Genomic DNA, 27,871 nt, shown 5'->3' with positions numbered 1-27,871 from the left:
TAGTGTAAGCCTTTTTCCTTTTATTTAGAATAACCTTTTTTTTTTTTCTTTTTCTTTTTTTTTTAAGCAATTTCCCCACTCCCAAGTTGGGCCAGTAAAGATTACATGAAAACTGGCACACCTATTGGCTGGAATACAGATGCACCAAATGAGGATTTAAAAACTTTCCGAGCGAAAAGTAGAACAAAAAGAAAAAAATCTCCTAGCATTTTCCCCAAAGGTTTCACTCTCCCGCCACACACACTCTCCAAAGGACCGCTACAGATCCAACTCTGCAAGAGAAGACAGAGCAGTGTCATTCAGGGAAGCTTCGAGGCCACCCAGATGCTTTCAGTCTAGAAGGCAGAAGACGGCGCTGCCCAGGCCCAGGGCCCGGAGCCAGCACTCACCTATGTCAGCTTCTTGGCTTTGTTGTAGAGGGAATCCACTACTTTACTCATGTTCTGAATTGTTTCCAGAGCAGCTTCGTAAGTTTTATCTACTGGGGGTTCATCGAAAATAATCAAGACACCCTCCCCCTGGTCCAAGATCCCTGCAGGAAACACAAGGGCAACCAGGTAAAAGAAGGGATTAGACAAAAAGGCACTTGAGAAGCAGCCCACTCCCTAGCTGCCTCCCTTTCTCCAGAAAGGAGGAGAACCAGAAATCATCTCTGTGTTCTATTTGGGCATGTTTATTATGCTTTCTCATCACAGGGATAAGAGGGGCGACAACCGTAGGGAGCTACCAGGTGAAACAAATGGAACATCTCCTTTCAAGATAAACAAGAACGTGATGTGTCAACCGCTTCACCACTGTTACTCACCATGAAATTTCTTGTCAAGAATCATCTGTGACAATTTCCTTTCCACGTCGGCCTAAAATCAAAGCACATGATTAAAGGGACCGGTATCCACTAGTCAAAGATCACACTGACAAGAAAGTTCTGTATAAAAGGGCAAATGAATTGTAAACCAAACAGCAACAATGTAACTCAAGCTCTGAGCTCACGGTCCCCATTCCACACTATGAAGTTTGAGGACTTTCCAACAAGGCCCATTGAGTGGAAATGTTACCCGCCTCCACATGGCCCTTTCCCCGTCCCTGCTCCCAAGACAAGCTCAGGACTCCTTACCTTGGAGAGTTTGATGAGGCTAGATATGTGTTCAATCTACAAAAAAAGGCAGAGAGACAGCGACACTGAGAGTCCTACTTCCACCTCTAACCTGGGGGCAGGGTGGGGCTGGGATTGCCAAGTCCGCTGAAACCCAGCCGAGCATCTCCCCGGGGCAGACTCTCTTTGGTCAGGCTCAGGCCTCTCGTGCTCTGTCGGTCTGCCTGCCTGCCTCTCATCACTAGACAATACACACTCCTGTCCCACACCCCTGGAACACAGACGTCTACCACATGCACAGTGACTACAGAAGCAAGGAGCAGACTGCACTCAGGACAAGCAGGGGCAATCTCACCAGCCTCCACCCCCCACAGCTCGCCCTCAACTCTTGTTCTATGTCAAGAAAAGCCCAAGCCTCTTGCCCACCAGACACAGTCTTGGAAGCAAGTTCCTATTCTGGACAGGTGTGGGAAGGGAGGGGACTAGAGAGGATGCCTAGCCACAGAAGAACTAGAGTCCCCAGGAGGGTCCTTACCTGAACTCGGGAAAAAGGCTCAATGACTCGGATCAGGTTCTGTTCCAGTAAGTTATCATACAACTTGGCCAAGTGTGTACTGATGATTGGGTCATCCCGGAGCTCTGCCCGATAATCTGTCAGGGCCTGCCAAGAAAGACGGTCACAGAGACTGGCACAGAGAAGCATGTAAAGCCACGCCACCACCCCTGGCTTCCTAAGTAGTCTGCTGGACCTTGTAAACACATGGGTGACTCAAGTTCTAGAGGATTTGAGATGAAAGAGTTATGACAGAAGGAAGAAGAAAAGAAACATCAGGAACTAAAAGATGGAGCCCTTTCTAGGCACCATCTTTCTGTTGGAAAGCCTCACGTTGACAGCCCAAACCATGTAAGCCCCAAGAACAGCTTAGCTTGAAAGCCAAATCCACTACGCAAGCAGTTGTCCCCAGGTATCCCACAGAGCAAAGAGGGTACCCAGGAAAAATAAGGGGGGGGGGAAGAATTCTGAGGTTAAATAATGGGAAATGCTTGGGGTGCGTGGGTGACTCAGTCAGTTAAGGGTCTGACTCTTCATTTTGGCTCAGGTCATGATCTCAGGGTCGTTGAGATCGAGCCCCATGTCGGGCTGGGCATGGACCTGCTCTCTCCCCCTCTGCCCTTCCCCCTCTGTGCCTGCGAGCTTGCTCGCTCTCTCTCTTATAAAGTAAGAAATAAAAAATAATGGGAAATGCTGAATCCCACAACTGGCTCGTGGACTTTTACAAGCACATCAACATACAGTTGGGCAGTTAACAGAAAGCAAAACACCTAATTTTATTTAGCCCTCGTGTTTCCCACGCCCTTACCCCAAGGAACCCCTACTAATAGAAGTGTCCCATCAAACATCCCAAACTTTAGGATAAAATTATCTAGTCTATTTTGTTTATTCATGTATATAATTTATTTTGAGAAATGGTCTCAATATCCAGCCTGTCAGATGTGCTATAAGGTGTTAAGAGAAGCAAGCAAATCATGCCAAGTAAGGAAGTGAAATTGGCAAGAAAGCTCAACGAAGATGATGAATCTCGGGGACAGCCAGAGCCAAATGGTCTAGCCTCCGTCCACACTAAGTTTTTCTTCCTAGATCTACGTTTGTTTTTATTAAATTGGTCATTAAACTCAGAGAAGAGAGGCTCAGAAGAGAATATACAAGTCTCACTCTACTGCTCAGGCATGTTTTCCTCCCATTTCCAACCTTTGCTAACAATGAGTAAAAGTCACAGGAGGCAAAGCGAGCCTGGAAGGTCAACCTCAGGAAGTGTCTTTTGGTCCGTTTGCACACATTAAGACTTCTCTTTTGCCCCCAGAGAAGCAGAGTTGGCATTTCTGGAGCCGAGGAACAAGTGGCAGGGCTGGCGTCGATCCCTGACATGTGAGCCGGGGGGCTTCCGGCACCCTCATTGAGCCCCCGCTCCCTCAACCATAAAATGCAGAGAAGGGGTATGCTGTGAAAAATCAAGGTGAAAAAAGATGAAAGAACAATTTTTTTTAAGATTTTATTTATTTGAGAGAGCAGAGCGAGAGAGAGAGAGAGAGAGCATGAGCAGGGGGAGGGGCAGAGAGAGGGAGAGAGAGAAGCAGACTCCCCAACGTGGGGTTTGTTCCCAGGACCCTGAGATCATGTCAGACACTTAACTGACTGAGCCACACAGGCACCCCGGATGGAAAGAGCTTTTTGAAACTGAAAGGTACTATATATAAATGAGGTATTACAACTCAACAAGTTTCACTGTACAAAAGTGCTTAACTATTTGCAGACTTTGATACTGTGCTGTAATTAAGACGTAACCACTGGGGAAAACTGGGTGAATGGTACACGGGATCACTGTGTACTATCTTCGAAAATTCTTGTGAAACTATAATTATTCACAAATAAAAAGGTTTTTTTAAGTATGTAAATGCCCCTCTCCTCCACCCATTCCCTACCAACCCAATACCATGCTTACCTTTTCAAAATCTGCCAGTGATCTGTTCTTGCTAGCCTGCGCCACACATTTTAATGCTTCTGTCTAAGAGTAAAGAGAAAAACAGTGACAGCGATCTACTCTGCACACTCACATCCCACCCAATAAATGTCCTAAGCAGTTTGCTATGTCCACACAACTTCTGGCTGCAAGGAAGATCCCACTCCACCACTGATCTTCTTCAGAGGCCGGGGAAGAAGAGCTAGAACACCACCACTGTGTCCCAACCAATCTCCCTTTGAAACCTGAAATGACTTAAAAATACTAGGAAATAGGAAGTTAAAAAGAAGAAAAAGAAAAAAGGCCCTTATATAGCATTCTCCCAAGATAACAAGCTAAAAGAAAAAATGACCAGAGAACTGTGATCTCTTTCCCCCTCCTCCAAGACTCCTTATCCCCAAAGCCCACAAACTCTTTCTTGCCCTTAGCCTCAGGTCGTACCTGTGCTTCATCAAGTCTTACTCCGCTAGGTGTGGTACAGAGCCTGAGCCAGGGTCTACTTTCATCAGGGTTGAGCCACCCATATTACACTCAATGTTAAAATGCCACAGAGAGGGATGCCTGGGTGGCTCAGTCATTTAAGCAACTGCCTTCAGCTCAGGTCATGATCCCACGGTCCTGGGATCGAGTCCCACATCAGGCTCCTTGCTCAGTGAGGAGCCTGCTTCTCCCTCTGCCTGCCACTCCCCCACTTGTGTTCTCTGACAAATAAATAAAATCTTAAAAAAAAAAAAAAAAAAGCCACAGAGGGAGGAAGGTACAATCAGTTGTTGAGGTCACCTTCTAACCTGGTTGTAAAAGGCACCTCACCAAGCTACCAAGTCTCCACTCAGCAACAAATCTATAATCTTTCTGAGAGTCTGTCCTGACACCTCCTTGAAAGCTGTCATCAAGGTACAAAAGACCAGAAGGAGCTCTTCTGGTACCAGCCTATGCACCTACATAAGGATGGTGTGTGTTATATTGCAGACTTTGAAATGGTGCAAAACTAATCATTAATGTATCCTGTCTCGGCCTTTGTCCCATAGACAGAACAAATGTCATAATGAGAAAAGCCTGGAACTAAGCCAGATAACCCAAGTTTAAAGTCTGGCTCCACCATTTAATAGTTATCTGACCTTGTCCCTTGTCCCGGACACTTGACCTCTCTTAGCCCATTTCCCTCAACTCTAATTCTAGATAGAGCAGTAGGTCCTTCACTATAGTAATAACAACTATTACTGTGGTCAAAACTAGGAGCCCAAAACTAGGGTCACTTGTAAAAAAGAAAGAAACCGTCTGTTGTGGCCATCCCTCCAAAGACAGGAGATTGCTAATGTGTCTATTGTTTGGAGACAAATGCATTTGGAATCTAGAAAGATTACTTTTACTTTACTACTGATAATCAAACAAAGTACAAAGAAGGGATAGTCCAGGCATCTGAGACCACCTTTACACAGGTCATACCCATACCTACTCAGGCACAAAAGGGGCTACCGACTATCAAAGGCCTCTTGCACCACACTCAAAACTCAGGACATGAGTGGAAAGGTACTGAGAAGCACTCGGGTGAGCCTTCAAAACCCAGTTCCTGCCCTAAGCACTTCAACCTCCCTATAAAGCACATGTGCACCAGACCTTACCAAGCTCCAGACTCCTGGAGAATCCAACACTTCATGTTCTGCACACGTTAAGTTTGCAAGTCAGGCTCATGATAGATAAATTTTTTGGTCAAAGCTAAATGCAGCCTAACTTGTGCAAATGCTACACTTCAGTTCTATAACTCCCTATGTCCATTAAAGCACCAAACACTGACCCTCCAGGCCAAGGATTTAACAGTACAGAAAATACACGGAATGGGCTTAAGGGGTGGCAGGAGGAGTGGCGGGGGGGCCACGCAGAGAATACAGAATGGAGACATGAAGAGCACTGGTCTCAACGGGGCATCATGACTGACAATGGACTGGCTTCAGAGTGAGCAGAGATGACAATTACAGTCAAGGTATTCCCTACCTGTCTCCCCGCATACCGAAGTGCAAGCTTCCCGCTCACCAAAGCCTGGACATCTTCAGGGCTAGAAAAAAAAAAAAGACATACTTGGTCCCTGCTCCAGGACGTTATGCTTCTAAGTATGGGTTTAACAAATTTCTTTTTCTCAGAATTTCACTGAGAAGCCTGCCCACGACGGTAAGAGTCCCCACCCCTAAACTCATTATGTCCCTCACCTCACAGAAGCCAGGCTATCTCTACCCTAGGCCCAAGCCCAGCCCTGAAGAGTAGAAAAACTCCAGCATTAAAAAGAAAGCCACAATGAATGTACCAAAAGTAATAGACCCAACAGGCAGGATGATAAATCTAAGTCAAATCCCCAGACAACAGGTCTTGTTAAAACACAAGCCCTGTGTAATGCGAAGATCCAAAAGGTCCTAGTCAATATCACATTTATTCCCAAAGGAATGTGGATAAATTCTGCAGAATTCCTTATAAAAAGATCTGTCCTACTTGCTGTTGTTCCCCTTCTCAAACCTCTCCCTAATGTCTTCCTTAACTGCCCCCCCATTCTGGTTGGCCCAGTTGGCCAGTGCTGGACTGTAAGCTATTTCCAAACCCTCTGGTGCTCAGCAACTCCCTGGTCAGAATAACTGCAGGATGATGAGAACACTCCAAGAGTCTGGAAAGGAGATTTCTCTAATCTGTCTCCCCAATTCTCAAAGACTAGCAAGCAAAAACACTCTGGAACTCCTTCGATCCTCCCACCTTATGTCAACAAGCCCCAGAGGCGCAGCTGCTGCTTCTAACCAGCCCCACTCCCTGTGCAAGCTATGTCTGCATGGCAGAAACTGAGGTGAAGAACTTGAGTTCTCATATCCCCAAGTTAATGTGCACCTACGTGTTGAGCATGATTTTGCACAGCAACATGTACTTCAGGGATGTGATAGCCTTTGGGCTATCGATGGAGTCATAACCCTCAAACGCCTCATAGAAATAGGAGTATGCAGTTTTCCAATCCTTCTCTTCTGCTGCATGGATAATACCTGGACATGAGAAGAAAGGAGTAAAACCATATAAAATAACAGAACCATCAAAGATCAGAGCTGGAAAGAGCCTCCAAAATCTATCCCAACCCCATCTACTAGGTGATGACATCAGAAAAGGATAAAGGACCTGCCCCAAAGTCACTGCCAGCTAGTGGTAAAGCTGGGATGAGAACCCAGGTCTTCAGTCTCCCTGTTCAATATCATCTTGACAATATAAATCCCAAAGGAGTTAGAGACCCTACTTAAAGGGGATCCTAAAAACTACGTACTAACATCTTTCCCCATGCTTCTCATCACCACTGCGGTTCTGCTATCTCTTGAAGCCCCTAGAAAAGGCCATAGTTACCCCTCAGGACATCACCCTCATAGGTCAGGACCCAAACATCCCTGGACTGCCTGCATAACCTGTTTTAACAACATTCCTTTAAGATAGCTTTTCTTTTTTTTTAAGATTTTATTTATTTATTTGAGAGAGAATGAGAGAGAGAGAGCACAAGAGAGGGGGGAGGGTCAGGAAGAGAAGCAGACTCCCTGCTGAGCAGGGCGCCCAAAGCAGGACTCGATCCCGGGACTCCAGGATCATGACCTGAGCCGAAAGGCAGTCACTTAACCAACTGAGCCACCCAGGTGCCCCTAAGATAGCTTTTCTAAGCTTGACATTTTTGTATGTAAGTAGCTCTCATAAGAGAAAAAAATCTAACCTCTTATACTCTCGCTTCAGATAGTTGTCATTTACAGATGTGCTTTTGCCTAGATGCAATCAATATATAGATTTCATATAATGCCAGATCCATGAAATTAATTTAACTGTACAGGGTTAAGCAGTATTTACTCAGGCTGAGATGCCACAGTTTATCTAAACAAGTCTCTACTGTTTGTTTATTTATTTATTTTTTAAAGATTTTATCTATTTATTTGACAGAGAGAGACACAGTGAGAGAGGGAACACAAGCAGGGGGAGTGGGAGAGGGAGAAGCAGGCTTCCCGCGGAGCAGGGAGCCCGATGCGGGGCTCGATCCCAGGACCCTGGGACCATGACCTGAGCCGAAGGCAGACGCTTAACAATTGAGCCACCCAGGTGCCCCAAACAAGTCTCTACTGTTTAGAAGTTGGGTTGATCCCAATGAAGCTAACTTTGATTGACTGCCAACCTATGCTATCACCTGGGATAACACAAAATTTAGTTCTTTCTAGCTTGGGAGGCATCTAAGTCCTCAGAGTGTGTATCGGTTCTAACTGCTTCAGACCTTTATGAGGTTAAAGACCTCAGCCTCACTTGTTTACCACAGTGCTTCCCAACATTTTTCACATCGAGGTACAAAGAGAAAGTACTCAGCACCTTGAAGTAAAAGGATGGAAGTGCTTATACATGACCCAAGGGAAGAGTGTTTCAGCACATTTTTAACCCACCTATCATCACATAGCTGTGTGCCTCCACACCATCTGGGAACTTCTGACTTAATACCATTTACTGAGTGAAATGTATCACACCCTAGTACTTTTTACTCTACCCAAGAAGCCTCTCATTTTGAGGCTAAAGGAATCAGACCGTTGTTCTCTACTGTTCTTATCTACAGAGAGCTGGAGAAACTCCACCCTTCTCTTGAGCTCCCCCAAGACTGTCCAACAAACTATTAACACTGCTAAACTAGAGGAGATAAATCCCCATTCCCCATACCTCCTGGTCCAAAGCTAGAAGAGAATAGACCAGGCCCACAATTAGACTGGTTTAAAAAAAAAAAAAAGTAAAATAAGGCCCAAGAACTGGTACACTGCTTTCCCAAATACATTAATAAATAGGGCCCACATTAGGACTCCAAGCATCAAGGCTAGTATATGAGGTTTATTATTTTAAAAAAAACAAAAACAAAAAACTAGACTGTCACTCATTCAACACAAATATTAACGAAGGTCTATGATCTGCCAGCCACTGATACAGTTACTACAGTGGAAATAAGTATGAATAAAAGGCCCTCATGAAGCCCACAGTCTGATAGCAGGAAAGATGATCACCAAAACAGAAACAAGATTAGTACCACAATATGTACAAAAAAATACAGCTTTGAGAGGGGAAGTCCAAAAGAAAAGAAGGCACTAGAGAGGGTTTATAGAGGAGACATGAACTGGATCTGGAAGGATACCTGAGTCTTTGCCAAGGGAATAGATGAGAAGGGGAATTTCCAAGCAAAGAAGACAAAATACACAAAGGCACAACGGCAAGAACACTCGAAATCATCTGGTAACTGATGAAAAGGAAAAGATGCCTTCCTTTTGCATACCATGTTAAAGTAAAATGTAGCCTGTGGATAATGGGGAACCACTGGAGAATTTCAAACAAAGGAGTTACATGATCTGATCTGTGTTTGAGAAAAATGACTTTGGGGCCAGTTAAAAAAAAGTGGATTGGAAAAAGGGATCAAGGACAGTTAGATCAGCAGAAGACTGCTCCAATGGCCTAGGCCTTCATTAGAGCAATGACTGTAGAGATGGAAAAGAAAGGGTAGGTTTGGGGACAGACTCCACCTGATCTAGCAACTGACTGGATATGAGGGGTGAGGAGAAAAAGGAGTCAAAATTACTCCAAAGACAATAGCTTGAGCAATATTAAATCAATAATGATACCATTAACTTGAATAGGAAAAAGAAGATTGAGGGAGGAGTTAGATAATAATTTTGCTTTTTGACATGTTGAGGCTGAGACACTTACGAGGCATTTAGGTATGTATGTCCATTATGCAGCTGGAAATCTGAATCTACAATTTAGGAGAGAGGGAAGCTACTGCAGATCTAGGTGAGGAGACCACTAGTGGCATGCAGCAGCTGAAGCCATGGGTGAGTATGGCATTTTAGATAGGAAACAGAGAATAGGAATGGAAAAAAAACTAAGGAATCAACACTGAGGAACACCCCCACTTAAAAGTAAGAAGGAAGAGGAAACAGCAAAGTGTGACCAAGGACAATTAGTCGAGGGAGGAGAATGAGGAAGACAGTGATGTCAAAGAAGCCTGGAGTGTTCAATAGGGTCAGCTTCCCCCTGAAAGTCAGAGGTTATAAGGGAGTTACTGACTTCTTTCAAGGAGTCAAAAGAGACCCCAAAGTAAGGATACTCTTTCAACTTTTTCAGAAGTTGACAGAAACTTGACAGAAAAGAAGACAGCAATTTAAAAAGGAGAAAGGGCTGTGCTTTTTGCAGCTGGGGCAGTTCAAGGACAAAGAGAAAGATACAAGTGGAGAAGAAAGACTGAAGACTTAGAATGGAACAAAAAGACAGGTGAAAGAATCATTCTTAATATGGAGTAAACTGGGCTGTGATACAAATTCTGGAGAGGAAAGAGGGGAGGATTCACGTAAACATGGCCTCTATTTCCTCTGCGAAATAATTCACCTCTTGTCCCTGAAGGACCGGCATAATGAAAGAGTAGCAGCTTAAAGAAAGTGCCAATATTGGTCCAAGCGAGATACTGCGGTAAGAGCTTCACATTCATCATCACTGAATCCTCACCACAATCCTATGAGGAGGTATGATTATTATCACCATTTTACAGATGAACGAAAGATTTTTTTTTTTAATGTTTTATTTATTTATTCATGAGAGTCAGACAGAGAGAGAGGCAGAGGCAGAGGAGAAGCGGGCTCCCCGTCTAGCAGGGAGTCTGATGCAGGACTCGATCCCAGGACCCTGGGATCATGACCTGAGCCGAAGGCAGACGCTTAACCATCTGAGCCACTCAGGCGCCCGAACTAAAGATGTATTAAGTAACTTGCCCAAGTCACACGAACCAAAATTTGACAGAATCAAATTGACAGAACCAAAATTTCAACCTAGGAAAGGTGGTCTGTTGAGCTCCTCCTCTTAATCTCTGAATGACTAAATAAGCCATTTGCTACTCACAATACCTGATAAGCTGATAGTGCAGGCATTCTTTCTCTTACACAAATATGGAAAAAAGATTGCAGGAAGGTAACACCAGGACTTACACTAGTTTTCTGCCTCCAATTCCAGCGTTCCTTCCATAATGATGATAAACTATGACTAATAAAAGCTGCTGACCACAAGAAAAAGCATTCCACTGCCAATCCATGACCTCTGAGCCTAATATTCACACACTCCACCAGAAAGGTATCCACTATATTCAACTGAAATGCAGGATAGTGGAGGAGGCCTTCCTTAGCCCTGATCTGAGGCCCTTTGGAAAAGTCCAATATGCTTTACCAAGGTCTCCAAGTTACAACAGACTTGAGTTAGTCTAACCCTGGAGAGAAATAGCACCCCCTAAATGAGTGACTCAAATGGAGGTTAAGGGAGCTTTTTAAACCTATCAGGGTATTGGCTCTAACAAACAGGTTGCCTGGCCAGCCACAGATAAGCATGTTCTTAATATATTTTAGACAGTTAACAAGTTAATAGGAGGGAAGGTACCCTTCTAATTGGGTTTCTCTGAGAAGTTTGAGCGGAATTAGCCAATTACCCATTCCCCACTGTGAAATAAGAAGAGCTTTAAGAAAACATCCCATGAGTAGCTAGGGTGTTACCTGACTGCATATCCAAGGTGGCCTGCAATTTAGGGGGGCAGTAGATAGCATTTGCTGTAGTTCGAGCAGAGGTTAAGGCAGCTCGGGCTTTCGGCAGGTTGCTCAGGGCATGGTATGTTTTGCTTTCTAAAAGCTGTACTTCCACCAAAAGGGCTTTGTCATCCATCTTTTTCAACTCCCGCAGCAGCTGAGAACCTAGAGCAGGAAAAAATATATACCCCTTTGTTAGCCATAATCATAATACCTTAATACTAGAACATCTCACTCTCCCACCCTCACAAGAACACTTAGGATAAAGAAACCTGCCTGAACTCAAAGAGAAGTGGTCTATTTGCAAGAATTAAATTTTTTTACTAACATGTTATCTTCCCAAAAAGAAACACAGATCTCTTTCAAGTTTTTGGCACACTAATGAAAACATTAGAGCCAAAAGTCCTATAAGCTTCCTTCGAAGATTTGAATACAATGAGAAGTTCCACCCAGAACACGCTGAAACTAGTTATTCAGTTCAGACAGCCACTAGATCGCATTCTCTTCCTGTCTAGGAATCCAACGACTATATAAGAAATGGCAGGCACTAAGGTTGGTAGGGGAAGAAAAGAGTTCTGGACATGCCAATGCTCTCCAAATACACCTTCTTCCCATCTCAGATGAGGAAATCAAATCCAAACAGACTTGCATCATATATAAAAATTAACTCAAAATAAGTCAAAGACCTGAACCTAAGAGCTAAACCCATGAAACACAGTAGTAAATCTTTGTGATCTGGAATTAGGCAATGATTTCTTAGGTATGATACCAGAAGCATAAGCAACAAAAAATAAATAAATGGGACTTATGGGCGCCTGGGTGGCTCAGTTAAGCATCCAACTCTGGATTTCGGCTCAGGTCATATCAGGGTTGTGAGATCAAGATGTGTCGGGCTCCACGCTGAGCATGGAGACTGCTTAGACTCTCTCCCTCTCCACCCCCCTCCACCCCCCACTCGCGCGCATGCACACACTCTCTCAAAAATAAGATTAAATTAAAAATAAATAAATGGACTTTAAATTAAAATGTGCCTCAAAGGACACTACTCAAGAAAGTGAAAAAGTAATTCATAAAATGGAGAAAAAAATTGCAAATCATGTATCTGGTAAGGGACTTTTATCCAGAACAAACAATAAAAACACAAACAACCCAATTAAAAAATAAGCAAAGGATTGAATAAATATTTCTCCAAAGACATATAAATGGCCAATAAATACATAAAAAGATGCTGAACATCACTAGTCACTAGGGAAATGCAAATCAAAACCACAATGAGATACGACTTTCACCCCCACAAAGATAGCTAAAATGTGGCATAAGCACACAATGGATATTCGGCAATAAAAACAAAGTAGTGATACATGCTCCAACATGGATAACATGAACATGGATAACATGAACACATGCTAAGTGAAAGATGCCAATCACAAAGACCACATATTATATGAAATGTCCAGAACAGACACATCCATAGAGGCAGAAAGTAGATTAGTGGTTGCCTGGCAGGGGGAGGGAACGGGAATGATAACTAATGGGTACATGGTTACAAGGTTTCTTTCCAGGGTGATGAAATGTTCTGCAATCGGATTGTGGTGATGACTGTACAACTATGAATATACTAAAAACCACTGGATCATACACTTTTAAGAGGGTGAATTTTATGGTCTATGAATTACATCTCAATAAACCTTATTTTGGGGGGCGCCTGGCTGGCCCAGTCAGAAGAGCATGCGACTCTTGATTTTGGGGTCGTGAATTCAAGCCTCACACTGGGTGTACAGATTACTTAAATAAATAAAACTTAAAAAAAAAAAAAAACATCTTCTTAATGCTACTATTCGTTTGAACCAAATGAAATGCCATTTTGCAGGATAAAAACTGAATATTGGCAATTTTTTCACCTTAATATCATGAGAAGCCATGTTGTTCGATCTGGGGAAAACAGTCCAAATCTACCAATTAAAAAAAAAAAAAAAAAAGCAGCAGGCAAAGACTTCAGGGTGTTCAAAGGCCACACAGGGGAAAGGCTTTAGTAAGCTCACTCTAGTCACCATATACATTTGCACCAATTAATTTCTTGAGTTTTAAAATAAATTTTAAGTGTAATTATAAACAAGTATAATAAACATAATAGTAAAACAGTTGCAGTTTGACCCTTTGGTTTTCTAAATTTGACAGATTAACTCTGGTAAGTTACTTAGAACTTCCAAATGGCATTTCTCCATGACAGATTCAGTAAATGCAAAGCCACTTTAAATCCTTCTTAGAAGTAGGCAGAACATAAATTATTAATATGTAACTAATAAGAGTGGCCAGGTTCAGAATACATTTATTTAGCCAGCTAGGTCGCCTTATTACTTTCTACCAGCTTACTTACCCAAATGCAATGCTTCCTGGTACCTCTTGGTATCAAAGTACAAAGACACCAGTCTTGCCTAGGAAAGAGAAAAGGCATTGACTGATAGAAAGAAAGGAAAAAAGCCAAAGAAAGAAATCAAAGATTGACAGTCACAGAACTGTTACTGTTGAATATACAAGTTCTGGAGAGAGCATCAAATCCAGCCTAAGCAACGACGTAGCCCATGGTACTATCTGCTACTATGGCCAGTGACTGTTAAGCTCACTGTCCGGCTGCTTACTTCTCTGAGCCACACAGCAGGTATTCTCATGAGTGGGATCACTATCAATAATCTTTGGGTGCCTGGCTAATACAAAATTACTGAAAATACTTTTGATCAGAATGGTGTTACTTATATTCACAGCCTGTCCAATGCCTAGAGACCTGAAAGCAGCACTAATGTAGGCACATACCTCCAAGGCTTGGCGTAAGAAAGTTCGTTTCTCTGATTTGGCCCATTCGATGCACTCTAAACACAACTCGACCTGCAACAGAGACAGGACATGCAATATTATGTCCTCACATTCTTCCCACAAACCTTGCTTTGGAGAATAGCTTTAATTCCCTCCTTATATATTACCCATCTTGCTCTACTTAATGTCTCAGGGGACATACCTTGATCTACAGTATCTCACTGTGTAATGGTTATATCATAATGGAGAATCAACTTGACTTTTTACAAAGTATCTTTGTGCTTAGATTGTGTTCTTCTGAAAAAGAGCTTCATCGGGGCACCTGGGTGGCTCAGTCAGTTAACCGTCTGCCTTCAGCTCAGGTCATGATCCCGGGGTCCTGAGATCGAGCCCCGCACTGGGCTCCCTGCTCAGCGGGAAGCCTGCTTCTCCCTCTCCCACTCCCTCTGTGTTCCCTCTCTCACTGTCTCTCTGTCAAATAAATAAAATCTTAAAAAAAATAAAAGAGAGAAAAAGAGCTTCCTCTTCAAGATTCCTTGTCTACCTTCCCAGGAGGGACCCAGAAATTCCAAATATATATAGCCTGGAATACAGATTTCTACAATGACTGAGAAATCTTTAAAACAGAAATTTCTCCCTAAATAGTTACAAAGAGTAATGGAAGTGTGTTAATATGAACCCATTGGTAATAAAGCGGAGAAATTCTCAGCCTAAGCACAAATGCCTTGTTCCTAACAGTTGCTTGGAAGACTCAAAAGGCCCAGCTGGCTCTTCCCTTTCCGATACTAACAAATGCAACTAACCAATTCATCATCACAGTACAATACACTTAGCATATATTAAAGGGAGTAAAAAGAAATTACAATTAGCCTAACACTTAAAAGGACTTTAAGGCTTTATTTAAAAGTGCTTTGGGGGGCGCCTGGGTGGCTCAGTTGGTTAAGCGACTGCCTTCGGCTCAGGTCATGATCCTGGAGTCCCGGGATGAGTCCCGCATCGGGCTCCCTGCTCGGCAGGGGGTCTGCTTCTCCCTCTGACCCTCTTCACTCTCGTGCTCTCTGTCTCTCATTCTCTCTCTCTCAAATAAATAAATAAAATCATAATAAATAAATAAATAAATAAATAAATAAATAAATAAATAAATAAATAAATAAATAAAATCATAATAAATAAATAAATAAATAAAAGTGCTTTGGGGGCACCTGGCTGGCTCAGTTGGTAGAACATGTGACTCTTGAACTCAGGGTCGTAAGATAGAGCCCCACATTGGGTATAGAGCCTACTTAAAAAAAAAAAAAAATGAATGAATAAAAAAAATAATAAAAGTGCTGTGAACCCCCAGTTCTACCTGCCACCCAAGCAGTAAGATAATGCGCAAAATAACTGATTTAAAGCAGTGTTCTATGCTAGATGGTCTACATGCCATCAGGTAGCTGTGCCATACTAGCTTTGAGAAAGTACATATTAAGTACTGCAGATCTTTTATCACTTCTGTTACTGCAAGTTTTGTATTAAGATTCCTAATCAGAGCATAAGATAAGAAACTGAACTTTTGGGGCGCCTGGGTGGCTCAGTCGGTTAAGTGTCTGCCTTCGGCTCAGGTCATGATCTCAGGGTCCTGGGATCGAGCCCCGCATCGGGCTCCCTGCTCCGCGGGAAGCCTGCTTCTCCCTCTCCCACTCCCCCTGCTTGTGTTCCCTCCCTCACTGTGTCCCTCTCTCTGTCAAATAAATAAATAAAATCTTTTAAAAAATAATAAAAAAAAAGAAACTGAACTTTCTGGAGAACTGACTGCTAATACAACAGATCTCTATGTACATCCAAAATGCTCTTAAGAGGTGTTATAAGGAAGGAAAAGGAACAGCACATAATTCAAATTGACAGACCTTCTGCTTTTAGATCCTAAATTCAAGCTCAGTAAATAAACAGATGACATTACATGGTACTTGGAGGATTCACCAGTAAGACTCAACGAACCTGTATAACTCACTGAAGCCCCCTGGTGGCTACTTAATCTCCAGCACTAAATTCAACCGACTGCCTAAAAATTCTCCAAAAACTAAATTAAAAGCAAGCCAACCACAATTTCAGAGTTTTGAGTTATGTTCTGAAAAGCCAAATTCAAAGTAAGATCTCTGTTCATAACGTGAATGGAACTAAAAATACTTTGCTGAATGTGTTTAACAACAAAAATACAAGAGTCCTTACTCCTATGTGTCTTGGGGGGGCGCTAAGAAATGCTTACCGTCCCAGTTTTACCCAGGGAGCTTTTTTAAGAATACAAAAATGGATGCCGAGGCTCCTGACTCAGTAGTCTGGAATAGAGCCTGGACACTCGGATGTAGATCTCTAGTTCAGAAACACTGAATTCTACTCCATCATCTCAACTGTCCCCATTTCCCTGATAGTCCAGATGTGAAGTGACTCACTCAAGGTCACATACCAGCTGCTGGGATCAGAACTTGACCCTACCTCCAGTGCTCTAGTTCAGGTCAGTACTGACATTTCTCCTAGAGCAGGGATTTTTTTACAAACTGAACTGAGTATCTGTAATCCATTACAGGGTACATGATTTGCACTATCTAGGACTGCAACTGGTAAAGCCAGCACCTCAATTCTAAGGAAAAATTTTAAAGGCCATTGGCCTTGCTACACAACTATTTTGTTTTTGAGGCTTTGTGCTTTGTTAATGCTGATAATGACTAATAAAGGGGATAAGAATATAGGAGGAGCCCCTGCTTCTGGAGAAAGCCCTTACTTGAGTACAAAAGCTTGATGTGATAGAAATCAGACATATAAGTTTATTTTGTTTTTTAAAGATTTTTTTTTAATTTATTTTGAAAGAAAGAAAGAGCGCACAAGCACACAAGCAGGGGGAGCAGCAGGCAAAGGAAGAGGACGAAGCAGGCTCCCCGCCAAGCAGGGAGCCCAACGTGGGGCTCGATCCCAGGACCCTGGGATCATGACCTGAGCTGAAGGCAGACGCTTCACTGACTGAGCCACCCAGGCACCCCAGACATTTAAGTTTTAAATCAATACACTTAACGATTTTTTTAAATGCCTTTATTAACTAAATCCTTATGGGAGAAGAGTAACTACTATTCCAAGTCTGAAATTCTCTAGCACAAACTCCTTTTTTCCATGGAAATAACTTTCAATAACAGGATTCGATGGAAGGTTTCTCAAAATGTGCTACTGTGGCTTCAGTTGGATAGACTATACCAAAAATGGCTTCCCCTGGGCAACTACCTAGAGATCCCAGAAAGGTAAAGTTAATTTTGAAATTTCAGTTCCCAATTTGGCAAGGGTCTGGCACAGTCCCCTCCTCACCCCAATTCTCTACCCCCTCCCACCCCTGCCAACCACCCCATCGTCACTCTCCCTTACCTCCACCTACATCCTCACTTTCTAGGCGCTAAACCTTAGTGCTGCAATTCACTCAATCCTAACCTGATTCCTACCACCTTTTGGAATACAGCAAGCTAGAAAACTGTTCTGTAAATCTATCTGACCTATGGTTAGTTCCCAAACAGAAAAAGGCAAGGAAAATCCCCTCCTCCATCCTCTTGGGTACCAAACTCCGCAACACAAAACTCCTAGATCTCTTAACAACGTTTACAAACTTCTTCTTTTGCCTCAGGCCACAATACCACCATGATAGTGACCTACAACTTGCTCCCCTATCCTTTTCCATCACTCAAATAAAAGAACCTAGAATGTTCCAAGATGAATACATAGCTCCAATTTCTCCAAGTCAGAGATCCTGAGTCACCTAGAGAAATGTAGTAACAACACTTACGCTTATATCTCAATTCAATAAATTTATGTCTTAATTCAAAAAAGTATCTCCTAAGCACCGACCACGGGGAAGGCATTATCCATACATTCCTCCAACAAATATGAGTTCTGTAGGTCCTCTGGGCCAAACTACTCTAAGTGCCAAGGATACAGCACTGGACAGGACAAAGTAACTATCCTCATGGAACTTCCATTCTAAGGAGGAAACAGATGTTAAAAAGGAAAATAAATATGAAGAAAAGTAAAGCAGATGGGATAGCCTAACCAGACACGGAGCCACATGATAAAGGCCAATAAATCCCACTAGCCAATTACAGGAGAGTGCTGAATTATGATTTAATGGACCTCCACAAAGGAGTAGGAGAACTGCTCGTTACACAAATGCAGTTCCATCCAGAGTTAACTCTACGCTATGGGAAGGGAAAAATTCCGGAGACTTCGGTGTGCAAAGGAGCAGCTTTGATAATTAATTCTTTCTGCCTAGAAAGTTCCAAGTAACACATGTCAGTCTGTTTCAAAGTAACATTTTTGGTCAGCCCATTATAAGGCACCCCATTTCAAAGAAAAGATGGTGGTCCTTCTTCATGAGAACAAAGTACAATTTTAAAAAAAAAAGTTAGATAAGACTAACACCCCATTAAAATCACCTTTTCTTCTAAATTATTCATAAAAATAATTCTAATGCTTTGGTTCAAAAGACAGCCATCTAAATATTAACTATTTTTGATCTACCATCATGAAACATAGTTCTGCCACAAATTTGAAAAGTTCTTCTACAAATGAATTTTCTACAAATGAAGTGAGTTTATGGTGTTTAAACTAGGCCTCAAAGAATGATTAAGGCAAGAAAGCAGATTTTTACAAAAGACCTGATTTCAAAGTGGGATCCATGTCCTAGATTTCTGAAATTTCTCATTATTTACTTAGAATGCTACTGTGCCCTTTCATACCTTTTACTTACACCCACAGAGGCTAGAGCAAACAATCAGACATATAACCAGCCAGCTTCCTACCCCTGTCCTTATATTACCTGACATTTTATATATTTATTGATTGCCTGCCTTCATTAAAATATAATCCCCATGAGAACAGTGACTGTGTTTTTACAAATGTATCCCCAGTATATGTAACAGTGTTTAGCATACAGTGGGCACTCAGCGAATACTAAGCAATGTATCTATAGGAAATACAACTATATTTTTCCTACAAACAGATTCAAGTAACCACAATTTATCCTGCTTGAATCTGCTGCTTTTTACAGAATAAGTTTTAACTTTGGTAGTGTCTCCTCCTGAACTGTAGAAAATACAGCTATCTTTGAAAGTTCAGAAGAGGCTCACTGATTCCAAAGAGGCACTCTTCAGCATGGTTCAGGGTCTGGTCTGAACTTGTAGAGGACACATGTACAGGTACACCAGAGTCACTTCTGCACACATGAGACACAAACAGATGGATGCTCACCCCTCCATAAAGGCATATATGCAGTACAAAACACGCCAAGAAGTGATGCCACAAGACTTATTTAGTGCTCACAAGGAGCTCTGTGACACAGAATAAAAGGTACCACAGACACAGAAAACATTACAAAGGTGTGGCAATACAATACCTCAAAGACAAGAATCAGTTTGTGACCCTGATGTAATGAGGATTCCAGGGACCACTGACAATCTCCACTTACAAAGCAAAGCATGGAACAGACCCAAAGTATCAAATGCCCTGTAACAAAGAGAAACTGACATGATAAGTCCTGAGCTGTCCTCCCAGCTCAGCTGTCCCTTCCACATTAGTACCACAGTGCACGCAGGCATTGCTTTCACTGAAACAGATTTTTTGTCCATATTGTCTACCTTCTGCCATTAAAGTAGCTTACCTCCTGCCCTGTAGCTGCTTCCATATCAAGAAACAGATCAAGAAGAGATCGGACCAGACGAGCTGCTTTAGCCTTGCTGATGGAATTCAAGAAAGGTCGCACATACTTCAGGAGTCCTCCAAGCTCTGTGTGGAAGGCAATTCAGAAAAGAAAAAGTAAACATCAATATTAGAGACAAAATACCCACTAAAATAATGATCCAAGATCATGAAATCCATCTTTATGTCACTGCAATCAGTCTACTATATGATACATAGTAGGAATTTAAAGCATTCTTAGCAGGTAACAGAGTAGCAAAAATGAGTGAACAACATATACCAAATTTGTATTCTATTCCACACTCAGCTACTGGATTACTATGAGGGCCCTGGGAAAACCTCACGTCTCTCAGCCTCATTTACCCATCTTAATGACAGATAAACAGCCAAGTGCTCATGGTCTCAGAGCGCAGTTTTCTAGAACATGAAATAAGCTGTGCCTCTGACACCTGAGGTAAAAATCACTTCCTCACAACTGGCAAATCTGATGAGGTTATGGGAGGGGTGTTTTGTTGCTGAATTTCCAAGTCTACCCTGGCAGCTCCCCCTTAAAACAGACTCCCCTCCCAAAGTTCTCCCCAATTTAGGCTTTTAGCAATATCACTTCCCTGGCACTGACTAAACTTTTCACAGAAAACTTAGGGTGTTTTCCCCTTAAACATATACTTAAAATTCTTCATTTACTGGTAAAGGCTAAGTCTTAAACTATGACCAAAAAAGGTGTCCACCACAGAAGTTTTTCTCCCCTTATAGAGGAAAAGAAGGTGGCACAGTCATTTTAAGGGAGCATCTTTAGAAACAAGAGTAGAAATTAGAGAATATTTCAACTCGATAACTATGGAAGTACTTTTGGAATGTAGGTTACAATTACTTTAGTGCCACCACCTCTTTAATATTCTCCAATTGTGGACTCACCCTCCTGAGGATTCTAATTCAGGGCAAGCAAACCTCACCCTCCTGAGAATGCTAATTCAGGGTCCTGAAATCCTCATCTGCCTGAATAGTCACAGGATGCATGGGACTGTGTCAGGTACGAAAAGAACTTTATACAGTGGAAAAGTTCATTTTTTCCTTCATTCCCCAGTACTGACCTTTGATTCCACTAAGATTTTCCCCATTCTGCCACTCCATTCACCCCTGCATAGACTAGACATGCGTGTTCTTTCATGCCTCACTCCTGCTGCATTCCCATGTAGAATTTCTCCCTCATCTTCTTGATCTATGTAAACCTCAGATATCCTTTTAGGTCCAGCTAAAGTCCTATTATGTCTTCCAAGCCAACTCCAGGCTGCACTGATGTTTCCCTCTCAAATTCCTTTTACATTTGTACAAATTTTAATTATACAACCATATCTTTTTAAAAGTAGTTTAGTACAATGTCCATTCTCCCACAGTATTTCCTACTATGCTAGAACAATTCTGAACAATCTCTAATGACAGAAATGTTCAGAAAGCTGACTATTTGAATGTTAGTCAAACTGAATTGTTCTTTTCTAAGACCCAAGTCTTTCCCTCCTTCCACATGGCTTCAAATTTCTGAAGATAACTACCATTTATATCTCCCTAACTTTCCCTTTCTCCAAGCTAAACATCTTTAGCTGTTTTAACTGTTCCTCCAATGTTCTGGTTTCTAGATTCCTTGTCATTGAATAAACTCTAGTTTGCAAACATACCACTTGTAGTACCCAAAACTGAAAATAATTCTCCAGGTAAGGTCTGACCAGTAGAGTCATGGCCTAATTCTCTTGATCTGGCCCCACAGGTAACACAAGATAGTCTACTTCCTTTTTCTTAATAGCACTTTTGTTTAGACTGCTCCATTAAGGTCTTTTTTGACAGGTAATTCCTCATCTTCCTCTGTTTTGATAAATACTTTTAAGTATATAACTTTGTACTTACCACACTGAATTTAATCTTGCTGGCTTTGGCAATAACTCTGAATCTTAATTCTGTCCTCTACTGTACTGAGTCATCTACAAAAAATAAGCAGGTCTTCTGAAAAGGCTTTAGCCATAATGCCAGATGCTGACCGATGCTAGAGACTTCCCTCTAGTTGACCAATGATCTTCATACCCTGGACCTCTCATTAATATTATGGCAAATGTTCAAAGGCCTTGCTTACATCAGATATGTAGTCTGTATCATTCCTCTAACCCAGAAGTTGGTAAACTTTTTCTGTGAAGGGCCAGATAGTAAATATTTTCAGCTTTTTGGGCAATGTGGTCTCATTGGCACAAACTCAACTCAGCCACTGCAGTGCAAAAGCAATCATAGACAATATGTGAATAAACGGGTGTGGCTGGGATCCAACAAAACTTTATTTACAAAAACAGCTGGCAAGCCACTGTCTGTGGAGCCCTGCACATCTACTGGTCTGATAAGGCTAACCAAAGAGAATGAAGGTGAGTTTGAAATAATCTTTTCTTAATAAACCCACGGTCTTAAGTGATTAAAACCTACTTACCAAATAATCTGTCCCAGTATTAGTGATTACCAGTTTAAAGTGTCTAGAAATTCTTCTCGTTATCTTCACGCAAAATGAAACAATATTTGCCCATCCTGTTTCCTTAATACTTCTCCATCCTCCATGACTTTTCTCAGAATAATAATAGTGGCTCTATAAATACATCTGCTAGAACTATGCTTCTGATATTAAAAGACAGAAACTGTCAGAGCCTAGAGACTTGAACTTAAAGAGCCTATCTGCTCTCTCTTCTCTCACCTACCTTGGCTTTAATTCTCTTTCTGATGCTTTATTCTTTTTCTTTTTGAAAATTATTTTCCTTCCTGGAAAAGGCTGAAGTGAAACATGAACTAAGCAGCCTGCCTTTTGCTCTAGCACCTGCTAGCATTACAGTATTTGCTCCAAGCACTGATAGTGTTATTCTTCTTACCCCAACAGAAAAACAAATGACCTCTTAGTTGCCAAAGATTCAGTTCACTTTTCATTTCAGTCTATTGTTGCTATTCATTCTCGGTTATAGTCTCTGTTTCTTTCCATTCTCATACATAACAAATTAATTTTTTAATTCCCAAAGAATCATACTACTTCCTATTGAGATTATTTACAATTATATGACCCAAACTTCCTTTTTAGAAGGTCAGAGAGCTCAAAATAATCCTTTCAGAATCTCAAGCTATGAAATCTGCAGATCCTGAGCCTAGCCATCACGTCTGATGATGCTCAGCACCACTTTCAACCACTATTATGCATCAAACCTTGCCTTATTCACTAATTCCCAAATGAATGCTACAGGTCAGAGACCTTATCTTAAATTTTTTGAATGGAGTACTTAGCACAGTGCTAACTGTATATTAAGTGCATAATAAAACAAAATTAAAGATTAATGGACTAAACCTATTTGGTTTCTCAGGGAACCAAAAATCAAAGGAAAGAACATAAACCTATCAATTATGAAGAGCAAAGTTAGGTACATGAATGGAGGCCCCAAGACCTCCTTAGAGTTTCTATTGTATATACCTATACTCATCAAACTCTTTCTTAGAAAACAATGACAAATGACCTGGAAAAGTTTCTGAAAGTCCTTATGATTCACCTGTTAAATTGCAATAGGTTTAGCTATACACTTCTCAACTTCTCAGGTACTGAATCACAAAAAGGGGAGGGGCAAGGAATAAGGAGAGAACAAAGCATAAAATACGAATTTCAAGCAAAACAGTTAACACTTTTGCATAAATTTTTGAAGCGCTGACTGTACTACATGCTATTTGTAATTGTCCATGCTACTGGAGGAAAACAGATATTTGGAAATTTCAACAACAGAAAAATCTTAAATCACTTTACCTGACTTTTTAATTCTTTCAGGAAAATTACCTTATTAATTATATTTTGTGTGGACTAATTACAAAACTATTATGCAACCCCAAGCTCACATTAACTGACAGGCAAAAGGAATCCATAAATATGTTAAACAGGAGGGAAGTCAGTCTAAAATGAAAAAAACAGGGATGCATGGCTGGCTCAGTCAGAAAAGCATGTGACTCTTGACCTGGGGGTTGAGTTCAAGCCCCACGTTGCGTGTAGAGATTACTAAAAAAAATAAATAAATAAACTTAAAAAAATAAATAAAGTGAAAAATCCCAGCACTAACCACTGATAACCCATAAGTGATTAACTATGGAAAGCATGAACCATTACACCATAAGGCCTCAAGCTCTGAAGTGGGACTAATTGGTTCAAATCCTGACTCTTCCACATACTAGATGAGTGAGTGACCTTGGATAAGTCATTTAACTCTTCTGTGCTCAGTTTCCTCAGGTGTAAAATGAACAATAGTATCCACCTTATCGAGTTGTTTTGAGGACGCAATAAACGAAATCATTTCTGTGCTTAAAAAAAAAAAAAAAGAGTAACTTGTTGACAGCATTTAAAAACTGTCTTACTATAAATATCTTTAAATGATATTTTAAGTAAGATACAAAAGCCATATAAACACATCCTCCAACTGCATATACCTTTACTCAACTTTTTATTGACTGAGCCTAATAATCAATGTTAGTCATCTTTAAGTTGCAAAAGATCTTAGTTCTCAAGTTCAAGAAGTTTTGCTAACTTACACCTCTTGGATAACAATATTATTTTGGGTAAAGTAATTCATAAAGTCCCTTACCAGAGCTTAATCCATTCTAAATTAGATAAGATCTAAATTCACTTTAAAGTTGACAAAAAATCAGGGGCGCCTGGGTGGCTCAGTTGGTTAAGCGACTGCCTTCAGCTCAGGTCATGATCCTGGAGTCCCGAGATCGAGTCCCGCATCGGGCTCCCTGCTCGGCAGGGAGTCTGCTGCTCCCTCTGACCCTCCTCCCGCTCATGCTCTCTGTCTCTCATTCTCTCTCTCAAATAAATAATAAAAATAAAATCTTTAAAAAAAAAAGTTGACAAAAATCATCCATTTTAAGCTTAAGAAACCCTGTCTCTAAATACTATTACCACTTTACTGGTCAAAGGCCCTTCCTGGTCTCTTATTCCAGTGATTCTTATTCCGAGGACACCGTCATCAGAGTATCTCAAGCCTAGAAACTCAATGGTTCAATTACAAATAGAATGTATGGGTAATAACATGCACAAAGTCCCAGGTAACAATGGAGAAATCTCGGGAAGGCTCTTTCCATTTAATGTCTCACTCTCCATCAGGAAAAAAGGACAGCTACTCACTGACTTGGATGCAGAATCCCTAGTCACTTTCAAGTCAGGGGCCTAAGCTGCTGTCCATCTTAAATATATCAGAGCTGAAATCCCTAAAGACAGCTGCTACTGGTGCTGCTGCCCCTATGTAAGGGAACACAGTGAAAATTCAAACCAGAAACAAATCACAGATCACTATATCCCAAAAGGAATAGGATTTTCCCGCACCTGCAGAACAAAACTGTTCCATGAAAGAACTGAATTTAAAGGTCCACCTACCTTCCTGCTAAAAAACTGAAGCTCAACAAGTTGACGATAAAATGGAAATATACCACCAATAAACTGTGTGGATGCATTCCTATGTTCCTGTACTCCAAGAGAAATGAAACCTCACCCAGCATTTCAGGTAAAAGAGAAAGCAACCCATTTGCAGCACTTACCTGCAGCTTGTCCAGTCTTCGCCAAGAGAGACCCCAGTTCCAGGATACTCTGCTCTTTGACCTGCACTGCCTCCTCATCATTCTCCTGAATGTCACGCTTCACTGGGAGAGGAAAATGCAAACCTTCTTAAAATTCTGACAAAAAATGAAGACTGAGGGAAATTTCACCCTCACAAGACCAATTACAAACTCAGTTACCAAAAGACAAATTCTAGAGAGCTTTAAAAAAAAAAAAATTCTTAAAAGTGAAATCATCATGTAAGATATGTCCCATATAAATCATAAAAATAGATTCCTCTCTGATTTTAAATGTGCCTTTTCATTCTATGAATCAGAATTCCCCTTACCCACATACAATGAGATTTCTGTTGCAGTCACTTGGTTAAAGCAAAAATCCAAACAAGTGCTTCATACTTGTGGTGCTAAGCCCGTTAGGCACTCTGTTATTGAAAATATTAAACATGCCTATACGTTTACCTGCCACAAACTAAAATCAAAAGACCATTATTTACTAATGACTAAAAAAAGTCAAGAGTCTTTCAATAAACTTTAGTCTGTGGAAAGCCTCACTAATGGGTGTGCTAGGGATAAGCAGTTCTACAAAGCCATTCAGGAAAAACAACCCAATCAAAGCTCCAGTGTGATCCTTAGGAGGGACTGCGGCTTTATAATGGATTCAGGACCTGTTAAAATAACTTTGTGCTATCTGTCCCACTTTCAACTGTTAAAAACTATTTTACCACTCAAACACTGAATAACCTCTCTGAGTTTGTGGTGATAATTTTAGTGATCATCACTAGTTATCACTTCTCTTACAAAGCGTCATGACTTGACAAAAACCAAGATTAGATACTCCATGATGGAGTCTGGAAAAAGTAAGACTGTACCCATCATGACTCAAGCTTGAAGAGGGAAGCTTTCAGGGAACTCTCTCCTAGTAGAATGGACAATCACAAAATACTCCAACTATAATGCTTACCATAATTTCCCTTTATAAAAGACAAAATAGTAGGCACTTAGCACAAAAAAACAAAATAAAATCCATGCTTCTCACATTAGTGTGTACTCACAGAATAAAAATATATATGTGATTGAAATGACGCTGGTTCTATAATTTTAACTGACTTAATTCAAGATCAGAACTTCAAAATTAAAACCTTTCATTTACCAAAATCATCCATCCACAGATGCATCTTAACCCCCACCTCCTCTCCTTCTCCAGTACCCCCAAAGATAAAGACATCAAGATCTTGTCCTTGTCTTTTCTCCATGCAACTCAGGGATACCAAAATTCAACAGACTAGAAGTCAACCTAAAAGCCAACATCCTGGAGGTCCCACATACACGTGCATTCTTACGCTACTTGTTGATCCAATCTGAATCTTCTCAAACTACGTTAAAAAGATCACATTACTACATGTGCAGCAAGAGCTATCCCATGCCCTAACTGAACCCTTTACGACTTGAACATTAAAAGCCTTCTCTGTCATCGCAAATTTATTTCTATTCACACCTGAATTCCGGTAGAAACTTCTCAGAAGCGACTGGCTGGAGCTCCCGTTTCAGTTTTCCTTTTGTGTGCAAGATGTAAGGCAATCTACTACAAATTGACTTTAATTTTCTCTGGCAATCTGCGGCGGACCAGTTCCCTGAACTCCGCGGTTGACAACTAACTCCCCGAACTCACTTCCCACCTCTACAGGGGAGACTAGGACGACTGGTCACCTCCTCTAGCCGGGCGGTCCCTTCTCGCTCTTACACCCAACAAGGGGGCAAAGGAACGTCTCGGGCACCTCTTCAAACCAAATGTCAATCTGTGGTGTGTGTCCCCTCGGTATTTCCCACATTCAGAAAGCGATCTCCCTTTAGTGGAGCCTTCCGCTGTGAGGCTGGAGAGAGGTAGCAGTTCCCAGCGTCCCGAGGAAGAAAACTCCAAGAGAAAAGCGAGCGCTCGCTCTGCCACCCGGAGCGGGCTGTACTGATAACAACGGCGGGAAACGCTGTCTACAGCGAGTTTCTCCAAGGCCTTTCAACTCGAGGCTCTCAGTCCTGTTCGCGACAAGCCCGCCGGCCGGCACTGCTCGCGGTCCCGGGCCAGCCCGCACGGGCCAGAGCCGGAGCAAGGCTGGGAAGTGGTGGGGGCCCCGGCTCGGCCCACCCTCTCACTCCACGCTGAGCCCACCGTGAGTCAGCAGCCGGCAAGTGGACGCCAGGGCTGCCTCGAAGCTCCCCACCCGGGTGGGACCCAGGGGGCTCCAGGGAGCTGCGAGCGGCCTGTGCCCCCGGCCCGGCCCCCCTCACACACAGTGAGTCAGCAGCACCAGAGCCGGCTAGCCCGGCCCCGCTCCGCCACCGCCGGCCCACACAGGCCGAGCTGAGCCGGCAGGGTCAGAGAGGGGGCGCGGCGACCTTTACCGATGGAGTGGAGAATATCGATGGAGGCCTCCCGGTCGGTGCTGAGTAGAGACTGGGCTCTCTGGAACTCCACCACCGCCGCCGCCGCCATCTTACCGCTTTCACACCGTCCCCGGCCGCGGCCGCCGACGCCGGAAACACACTCCCGGAAAGCCCGCCCT

The 27,871-nt window shown here is 42.1% G+C and overlaps 1 protein-coding gene across 3 annotated transcripts; it reads right to left on the bottom strand.

The window, feature by feature from the left end:
- PSMD11 (proteasome 26S subunit, non-ATPase 11) lies at positions 1-27,871 on the bottom strand. Of its 3 annotated transcripts, XM_045889405.3 has the most exons (14): positions 27,711-27,871; positions 25,296-25,397; positions 19,672-19,796; positions 14,004-14,075; positions 13,570-13,627; positions 11,163-11,357; positions 6,482-6,626; positions 5,605-5,665; positions 3,595-3,657; positions 1,629-1,754; positions 1,115-1,150; positions 806-857; positions 390-532; positions 1-272 (listed from the first exon to the last, which is right to left on the bottom strand). In XM_045889405.3, the coding sequence occupies exons 1-13, from the start codon at positions 27,799-27,801 to the stop codon at positions 390-392; spliced, it is 1,269 nt and encodes a 422-aa protein (XP_045745361.1). In that variant the 5' UTR covers positions 27,802-27,871; the 3' UTR covers positions 1-272. The 3 variants fall into 3 exon arrangements, with proteins under 3 accessions (XP_045745361.1, XP_064438234.1, XP_045745362.1); XM_064582164.1 differs by lacking the exon at positions 1,115-1,150; XM_045889406.3 differs by lacking the exon at positions 11,163-11,357.

Source organism: Mirounga angustirostris, unplaced genomic scaffold (assembly GCF_029215605.1).
Source record: "Mirounga angustirostris isolate CCGP_5_RB_7025 unplaced genomic scaffold, mMirAng1.0.hap1 SCAF_17, whole genome shotgun sequence".
Classification (NCBI taxonomy): domain Eukaryota; kingdom Metazoa; phylum Chordata; class Mammalia; order Carnivora; family Phocidae; genus Mirounga; species Mirounga angustirostris.
Note: the sequence above shows the minus strand (reverse complement) of the source record. Positions and strands in the feature narration are given on the sequence as shown.

Coding starts and splice junctions, on each gene's coding strand:
- PSMD11 (XM_045889405.3), bottom strand. CDS start 27,801: ATGGCGGCGGCGGCGGTGGTGGAGTTCCAGAGAGCCCAGTCTCTACTC. Junction 11,358..13,569: donor CCAGGAAGCATTGCATTTGG/GTAAGTAAGCTG, acceptor TTCCTGCTCTAG/GTTCTCAGCTGCTGCGGGAG. Junction 6,627..11,162: donor CACCTTGGATATGCAGTCAG/GTAACACCCTAG, acceptor TCTCATGTCCAG/GTATTATCCATGCAGCAGAA.